The sequence below is a fragment of the Akebia trifoliata genome, chromosome 8 (assembly GCF_017979445.1).
Source record: "Akebia trifoliata isolate Shusen 1 chromosome 8, ASM1797944v1, whole genome shotgun sequence".
Lineage (NCBI taxonomy): Eukaryota > Viridiplantae > Streptophyta > Magnoliopsida > Ranunculales > Lardizabalaceae > Akebia > Akebia trifoliata.
The window spans coordinates 1729851-1739508 of NC_141382.1; the positions used below are offsets into that span (position 1 = coordinate 1729851).

The window sequence follows — 9658 nt, forward strand, 5'->3', positions numbered from 1 at the left end:
TGCTTTCATTGCTTGTTTTTGGGCCCGATGTCCTTTAAACCCTTAGCCAAATGTGACACCATTCTAAATCTTAAATAAATAAATTTTTTTTTAAAGATTAATGATAATTTGATGTTCTTTTTTTAGATGCCCCCATTGGCTCCCTGAACTAGCAGTTACAATACCATAAATTGTTTTCTTGTGTATCTCGAAGCAAAGGATCTATGATTTTGTGAGGAGGACGTACATGGGGTGTCTAAAAAGAACGTTAGATTATCAAGAGTCTTTTTTAATTAGAGGTGAAGATAGGGGTATTTAGGTTATTTAAGGTTAGTTTACAAACTAAAACAAGGTCAAGGGGTGTGTAACTAATTTGAGAAGATTAGGGTACTCAAATGTTCATTAACATATATTTCTCCAATCACAAAACCTACCTTTTTGTGTGTGTGTGTGTGTGTGTGTGTGTGTGTGTGTTTTCAGTTTCAACTACCCCTCCAAAGATTATCTTCCTCTGTAACCGGTGCGGCGTTTATCGCTCACACCGCATTATAGGAGAAAAATGGTGCATCCCATAGCAGAAGCAAACGATCAGAGCCCGTTCGGCTCGCTCTCGCCTTCCGAGTTCTACACTCGCCACTCAGTCACTCACTCCACCGAGGTCATCACCAATTCAAGAGGCCTAAAGCTCTTCACCCAATCTTGGACTCCACTCCCCCCAACCAAAATTATCGGCATCGTTGCCCTAATCCATGGCTTCACGGGCGAGTCAAGCTGGTTCGTCCAACTCACCGCGATCCATCTCTCCAAATCTGGTTTCGCCACGTGTGCGATTGATCACCAGGGCCATGGATTCTCCGAAGGCTTAGATGGCTTGATGACTCACATCCCTGACATGAACCCTGTTGTAGACGACTGTATCTCGTTCTTCGAATCGTTCCGATCCAAATACCCTCTACTCCCATCGTTTCTCTACGCTGAGTCACTCGGTGGAGCGATTGCGCTTCTGATCCATCTCCGTGGTGGGCCCAGCAAACCCTGGGACGGATTAGTGCTAAACGGCGCCATGTGTGGAATAAGCCCCAAATTCAAACCTCCATGGCCGTTGGAGCATTTCTTGTCCATCGTCGCTTGGTTAGCTCCCACGTGGGAAATGGTCCCCACTCGTGGATCAATACCACAGGTTTCGTTTAAAGTGGATTGGAAGAGACGGCTAGCTACGGCTAGCCCAAGGCGCAGGGCAGCTCGACCTCGCGCCGCGACTGCGCTGGAGCTGATGAGGGTGTGTAGGGAAGTGCAAGGGAGATTCGAAGAAGTTACAGTGCCGTTTCTGATAGTTCATGGTGGTGATGACGTGGTGTGTGATCCGGCTCTTGCGGAGGAGCTGTATCGGCGCGCGGCTAGTAAGGATAAAACGATTCGTGTGTTTCCTGGTATGTGGCATCAGTTGGTTGGTGAACCTGAGGAGAACGTGGAGTTGGTTTTTGGAGAGGTTGTGGAGTGGCTTCGAGAACGAGCCGAGCGAGCCGCCATCTCTGTTGATGCTTGATCCGTTGGTGGAGGAGGAGGTGCTGTTGTTTGTGCTTCGGTTGCATCGAAGTGACACGTAAGGTGTCGATTTAACTTAAGCTGTTTAAAACATTATTATATTATATAAATTAATGAAATATTATGAATTAGAAGATAGAAAAAAAAGCCATAATTGGGAAATGTAGGTTGTCTTAATGTTAATTGGGGGTGTCAAGCCGGCTCACTAAGCCCACTTGGAAAAAGCTAAGGTTGGGTTCAATGTTTTCCATCTCGGTAAATATGTGTTGAGTTAGGACAAGTAGTCATTGGCCGGGCCACAATATTATGAGCTATTTTCTTATAGAAAAAATAGCTAAAAAAATTTATTAAATAACCAGTTTACTCTAATATCTAAACATATTTTCAATTAGGATGGAGATTGGACTCCCTATTTTGTTAAAAAATAAAATAAGATGGCTCCAAATGATTTTGAAATTACATATATTTTAAGAATAATGATAAAAAGAGCTGCTATTGCCACACCAACCGTCTGCAATTGTTGGTGATTTACATAGGAATTGGCTTGGCATTAGTAAAAGTTGGCATGGCAATATATTTGAAATTACTCTCATATCACGACTCATATATATATTTAAATTTTTTGTATAAAATCTGAAAATCAATCAAACCTGGCCTAGGCCTATTAGGATCAGGTTCAGGCTTAGCCAACTTAAGGTCCAACCCATATCTTTTGAACAGGGTTAGGGCTCAACCAAGCCTGAATCAAAATTCGCCCATTGACAACTATAGAGGGTAAAAATTGTAAGCTATATGAACCCTACACGTGTCCTGATCTGAACATGAGTCACGACATATTATAGGAGAGTCTGGTTAAAGCAAGTGGTGCATAATAGGTAGGGGTGCAACTTGGTCGGCTTCAAACCGAGAATCGAACCAAATCGATAGCTTTTGGGGTGGTTTGGTTCTTGTTTGGAATAAGTTGCAGTTCGAAGCCGATTACAAAAATGGAGAGTCGATCAATTTGGTTTGGTTCTTGGATCAACTTGTATAGAATCGAACCCCTATGTTGGTTCAGTTCCAATTTGACCTAAAATCGAACGAAATTGACCCGAGTTGTGCCCCTACTAACAGGATCTACAACTCAACAACAACCGAGTAAGTCCATAAATTAGCTTTGTCCAAATGCATGTCAGAGTTAATATCTACTCCTACCTGGTCTGAATGGTAGGCAGGCCAAGGCTGAGTGCGTGCAGATCTGAGTCTATCTCTCATCCTGCAAAGATAAGAGAAAGATCCCGAGAATCTAAGAATATTTTGGTAAAATCAATTACGTTCTTTCTAAATCGGTTTGAATTCCTTCTTAAAGAGAATTTTCAATCAGATGATCAGAAGATTTGGGAGATCAAGGAGAGGGTCCCCAAAATCTAGGGATCACAGGGAAACCATATATAAGAGGGAGAGATCATTGAAGGAATCTTTTTTTCAGAGGTGCCAATTGAGAGCTTATTTATTGGTTTATATTGATTATGATTTTATTTGGGCATCGGAGGATTCTTGTCTGGTACCACACCAGTGCTACCAGACGGTTGGAGGAGTGAAGAGACACCATCAAAGTTGAAAAACGAGTTGTTGAAGGAAAGATCTGAATTACCTCTCCAACAACTCAATACTATTTCACAATCTTCAATCATCCAGTCTTCTAATTCTTTGATTTTTGCTCTAGCTTTTCAGTTACACTTTGAATATCAAGTCAATAGAAATCTTTGCAGACTCACAAGGTTTTTCCTTTCTTTGCATTGCTCGAGTAATTGATATATAGTTTATATAAAACCTTGGTTGTATTCCATGCCATCCAATCTAAATCATATTAAAAAATAAAACCCTAAGAAGTATAAACTTTTTTCTACCATGTGTCAGTGTGACATTGTGTTCGAACTATTTGTTACATTCGGTGCTAATTGGAAGGTGTGCGCATCGACATTTTATACTCTTAAGACCCGACTTAGGGTATTATCAAATCTAAAGTTAAAGGTTCACTGTGAAGACCTTGTGATGAATGGTTTTGATTTCTTTGAGAAGCATTTGGTCAGCGAAGTTCTTAGATTTACGAGATTGATTTTGGATGAACCATGTCTCCATCCTCACTTTCTTCTTAGATTGGATTATTCCCAAGTTTTTGTTGGGCTTTAGGGTATATTTTTTTGCATCGATTAGCAATTTTGGGATTGAGATTTGAGCCCCCTGATTGAATTTAGTTGCGTATTTCTTAGGTCTGGATATGATCCATGCCTTAATGTAGGTTTTAACTTGGAAGGAACCTAATATAGGCATTTGATTGGTGTTTCAAGAGTTTCAGAAATGTCTGAAAGTTTTCCAAGGATGGATTTTCTCTAGGTTGAAAAATTATTCAGCTAGAGAGTTGGGTAAGTCTTGTCAAAAAGTATTTTGGTTATTTCTACTAAGAATGGAGATTTTATAAAATAAATAAATAAAAAAGAGTAAATTGATGTTTATAATAGATGGATCTTTCTACTTGAAGGTAGGTCTTAGAAGCATGAGATTAGTTTAGAGAATATTAATTAATTACTAGACAAGTGAGACATGTGCCAAAATGGGGTGTCTGCAAATATTATCATATTGAATCCAATTTTTTTTTGTAGATTGGATTCTGTAGATGCAAAAAACTTGCCCTACCTTGAGATCTGTGATGCAACCTTGCGACCCCTTCTCCTCGTTCTCCTAGGTGTGCTTGCAACGCACTACTTTGACGCCCAAGTCAACGATTTAGTACCAAAATAAAAAAAGTAAAGTTTGAAGGGGGGAAAACTCATACTTTTTAGTTCATTTGTCCATTTATATATAGAGATGAGACCTTAGGATCCCTTTAGATTGCCTTATCGATTTTACCGTTCTCCAACTTTAGAATGAGATATTGGGACGTATATCGTAAATATTACATACTCTCCGCTAAGCTTACCTTTGTATATCCATACCAAACTCGAATCCCTTGATGCCATGTATCATCCCTCAATTCCTAGTAAGAAATATCCTCCACAGATTCTAAAAACACATATTATATCATATTGGGTTTGAAGGTTCAAATGACATGATCTGGTCTTGATCTCTAAATTCTTATTGGATTTGATCCATATCAATCTAATCCAATCCCCATCCATCGATCACCCTATTATCTGTGGGTACACTTTTCCACTCGATCCAGTTTGAAATTATTGGTGTTAAGCAACAAAATCAATTATCGATTGAAAATTCATGATTTTATTTCGAGGATTTAGTCAGTCAATGCTTTAACATAGCTTTTGAAGGAATTTGGAAAGATTCCATACCATTGTCTTTGATATTAGTCTATTTTATTTTATAGATTAACTAGAGTTAGGCATGGGCATCCTTTACAATATTAAAAGTTAAAGTGATAAAATAATAAAATAGGAGAAGAGGAAAGAATGTAAAATTTAAGAGATGAAAAAAAAAAATAAAGAAATAAAAAAAAATTAATCCCCACAAAACTGTAGTTGAATGGATGTTAATCCTAATAAAATTGGAGCAAAGTGGACCTTAGTCTAGAATTGTGTTTTATAATATAGATGGACCTACTTTAGGTGTTACAATCTTCTTCCATTTTTTTATCCTTCCATTATTCTTTAATTTCAAACACTTCACTTGTACTTGTGAAATAATCTATCTATTTATGCCATTCAATGGGTGGACCCTTCTTCATTTTTTCCCCCCCATTTTTTTTTCACCAAGTCAATGATGGGCCATGTTGAACCAACACAAAGACTAGCATTTAAACTTGTAGGTAAGGATGGATTTACAATGGGAGCAGTAGGGGCACTTGCTCCCACAAGAATTTTTGAAATCTATGGATTCATCAGCTATTTCAAAAGATAACAGCGGCATATAAAAAAAAATCAGCCACTATTGCCCAAAAAAAAAAAAAGGTTAACTCTTAATCGCCCCCACATTTTTTTATTTTATTATCTATAAAATTCTAGCACTACCCTTGCTCTTAGGTTATGGCACCAATTACTATACAACCCTTGTCAATCAATATATTTATCGATTTCATCTGCCCCATACTACAACCATTAATTGCAGTATCTTCAAGCAACTTGATAAATCATCGAATCAACTCATCACTTGGCCAAGTTAGAATGAAAATGTATTGAGTCAGGATAAAAATTTGATCGAGTCATTCAACTATATATGACACTTTTATGGACAACGAAAAATAACTTTTATTTATTATACTATTTGAAAAAATTTAATATATTTTTATTTTACATATATAAATCAATTCCGGAGTTGTCAACTTAACTGACTCATGGATAGTCAAATTGATTCAAGTTCTAAAACTATGAAGTAATTTTCTTTAGTCTACAAAACTTCTAGCCCCATGTTAACAGGTTGAAAAATCGTGGACCGTCCATTTTTTGTAAACCATTTTTGATAGGTTAGAAGTTTTGGAATGGGCTGATTTTTGGTGATGATGATCTATTCCCTGTAGAGATCATCCTCACCAAAAATCAGCCCATTCCAAAACCTATAACCCATGTTTTGAAAAATGTTTTGCCAAAATGTTTGTCAAAATGTTTGTTGCTGAACATTTCCCTATATGGGGTCCCTTTCAGCAACAAACATTTTGACAAACATTTTGGCAAAACATTTTTCAAAACATGGGTTAGAGGTTTTGGAATGGGCTGATTTTTGGTGAGGATGATCTCTACGGTGAGGAGATCATCCTCATCAAAAATCAGCCCATTCCAAAACTTCTAGCCCCATGTTAACAGGTTGAAAAATCGTGGACCGTCCATTTTTTGTAAACCATTTTTGATAGGTTAGAAGTTTTGGAATGGGCTGATTTTTGGTGATGATGATCTATTCCCTGTAGAGATCATCCTCACCAAAAATCAGCCCATTCCAAAACCTATAACCCATGTTTTGAAAAATGTTTGCCAAAATGTTTGTCAAAATGTTTGTTGCTGAACATTTCCCTATATGGGTCCCTTTCAGCAACAAACATTTTGACAAACATTTTGGCAAAACATTTTTCAAAACATGGGTTAGAGGTTTTGGAATGGGCTGATTTTTGGTGAGGATGATCTCTACGGTGAGGAGATCATCCTCATCAAAAATCAGCCCATTCCAAAACTTCTAGCCCCATGTTAACAGGTTGAAAAATCGTGGACCGTCCATTTTTTGTAAACCATTTTTGATAGGTTAGAAGTTTTGGAATGGGCTGATTTTTGGTGATGATGATCTATTCCCTGTAGAGATCATCCTCACCAAAAATCAGCCCATTCCAAAACCTATAACCCATATTTTCAAAATGTTTTGCCAAAATGTTTGTTGCTGAACATTTCCCTATATATATATGATCTTATCACTATTTTGGTAATACATCCATTTTTCATATCAATGAACAATCATCTCTTCAATAACTTATGAAAAAAATACATAATCCCAACTCTTTAAACACAAAATTCAACGATTAAGATTTAAGAATATCTTGATTACACAAATTTCAGCGATACTCATCTTGATAATAATCTCAAGTAATTGATAGTGTTAGGAGTAAAGGAATCGTGACCCCATATTTATCATTTAATACAGTGAATCGTGTTTTTACCGTTTTTGGATTGGAAAATGATGCACTGCCTACATCGTAGGTGTCAAACTGTTGATTTCTAAAATGGTATCTGGAGGAATGAAATCTATGGTTATTGTGCACTACTACGTCAGCACAGTGTTGAACGCAGTGTGTAACGCACTCCACGATTGCACTTCGTTTGAAATTTCTAGAAGTTTTTTCCAATCCAATCTCTCTCTCTCTCTCCGCTTCTCTCTCTACCACTATATTCTCTTTCATCAACGGTGTCAATTCCTTTTCCTTGTCCGTACTACCACGTGTAAAGATCTAATTGTATTTCGCATTATAGTTTTGTTCGTCTAGGGTTTCGGAACCACGTTGTTTTCGATTCATTCGAAGCTACTTTTTAACCCCTTTTTTATTTCGATTCCACGTATTTACGTGATGGACTTTTAGTTTAGTTCAATTTCAAACTCAAACTTACACTAATTTCGAACTTTATTAAGGTTTAAATCTCCAGATCTACTATTTCAAAACAAGTTCGAAGTTTATTGGGGTTTTATAATTTTAATCTCCAGATCTGCTTCAATCAAGTTCGAAATTCGAACGATTTCCATTCAATTTGATCTTTGATTATTTGCTGGTCGTTTGAAGATCGTAGCAATGGCGAGAGTCGTTAGACTGTGTTTCTCTTTGATTCTAGTGCTTCTTCTTGTAGATCTCGCTGTTTCGTCAGATCCGCCTTTATTGTCACCAGGTCCTTCTCCACAAAGCGGATCCGATTCGCCAATTTCACCATCTCCATCTCACGATTTCAACGCTCCTGCATCTGCTCCGTCGATTCAACCACCTTCACCAGATTCGATCTCTCCGCCTGCGCCTCCACCGTCGGATCAAACTGCTCCTGGTTCATCTCCCTCATCATCGCCTAGTCCATCACCGTTTGATCCTAGCGATATTAATCACGAAGACAACAATACTGGTGATGAAGAAACGAAAGGATCTTCAAGCGGATTGAGTGGTGGAAAAAAGGCAGGAATCGTGATTGGAACCATCGTCGCTGCTGGTCTTGTTGGATTGGGAGTTCTTGTTTACAAGAAACGACAAGAGAATATGAGAAAATCGGAGTACGGATACGCTGCAAGGAGATCGTTTCTATGAGGTTACATTTAGGTATATTTTATAAATATTTTTAGGGATTTGAACTTGGGGACAATTATTTGTTATATTCCTTTGGAAAATTTCGCAGGCATTCATCAATGATTTGTTATTGAAATTAGGATTCGATCTCTCCAATATATTTAATTTCTTCTTCTTTAGTTAGAATGAGAGATTAGCGATTATTTCTTTTTAGTTTAATTTGTATTTCGTAGTAGTTTTCGTAATCTTGGCGTTATGCACTTCTGCTACAATAATTTTTTTTTGTCTCTCTCTCTCTCTCTCTCTCACACCCACACACATATAAGGGGATTGATTCGGGAGGTTGCAGTTCTGATTGAGGGCCATAATTTCTATGGTAGGACCCATGAACCATCCTTTCAATCATCAAATCTTCCTCAAATCTCCTCCTTTCAAATTTTTATTTTTTTATTTAATACAATTACTTAAGAAGGCAAATTTACACTATAGTCAGAAATTTCGTAAAAATACTCTGAACAAGGGATTAGCCGAATAATTTGAGGGATTGATGAATCATTTAATGATTTATAGCGTGAAATAATGTAAAAATGTTATCCTTCAACCTCAAAATTTTATTTTTCTTCAACATTCAAATCTCAATTACAAGATAGGGTGTTTCTTTTAGGGGATTGAAGAATATGGATTTTGGTAAGATTAGGGGATTGAAGATTATGGATTTTGGTAAGAAATCCAAAAAAATCATGTTGTATTTCTCAAAGTTTTCCTGAGTTTTTTCAATGAAACTTCTACATCGAATTAAAGCTCCACCAAATATTATCGAATCTGAACTTTGTTTTCATGATTTACATGACAGACATTCTCATTATTATTATATCTTGAGTTGAGGGTTGCTATCAATTAGTGTGAATTTTCTTGTTGGAGTGGCGAGAGTTTTTATGTGCAAATATTCATGGATTGACATACTTCGGTTTGTTGAAAAATAAGTGTGAGAATTTACTATTAACGAGTAAAAATTGCAAATCAAGGAAGAATCATGACACATTATTTACGTGGTTCGGCAAGATTGCCTACGTCCACGGCCGATGATGAGCTCCATTTACTATATCTCTGTAAATCCGGGTTACAAACTCAATCTCACTTCCTCTCTCAAAAAACAAAAAAAATTCTTCAATGAAACCCTAAAACAAATTTGCTATGAATTTATAAACCATACAAGAGTAAAAAAAAAAAACAAAAAAAAAAAAAAAAGAAAGAAAAATCCCAAAAACATAACATTATACTCCACATAATAATCCTCTTTATACAGATGCTGGGGAATCGTTGTAGAAATCCGTAATTTTAGTGCGAAATCCGAAGAGCACCCAAGGCGTGATTGGCTTATACTGTGAGGGAGACCACACATTC

General features: G+C 37.0%; 2 protein-coding genes across 2 annotated transcripts; both read left to right on the top strand.

The window, feature by feature from the left end:
* The first annotated feature begins 430 nt into the window (after nucleotides 1-430).
* Nucleotides 431-1652, top strand: LOC147395355 (caffeoylshikimate esterase-like). Its single transcript, XM_086451778.1, has one exon. The coding sequence runs from the start codon at nucleotides 539-541 to the stop codon at nucleotides 1523-1525; it is 987 nt and encodes a 328-aa protein (XP_086307904.1). The 5' UTR covers nucleotides 431-538; the 3' UTR covers nucleotides 1526-1652.
* A 5823-nt stretch (nucleotides 1653-7475) lies between these two features.
* On the top strand, nucleotides 7476-8499 carry LOC147395356 (uncharacterized). The gene has a single exon (XM_086452187.1). The coding sequence runs from the start codon at nucleotides 7778-7780 to the stop codon at nucleotides 8273-8275; it is 498 nt and encodes a 165-aa protein (XP_086308313.1). The 5' UTR covers nucleotides 7476-7777; the 3' UTR covers nucleotides 8276-8499.
* The last annotated feature ends 1159 nt before the right edge of the window (nucleotides 8500-9658 follow it).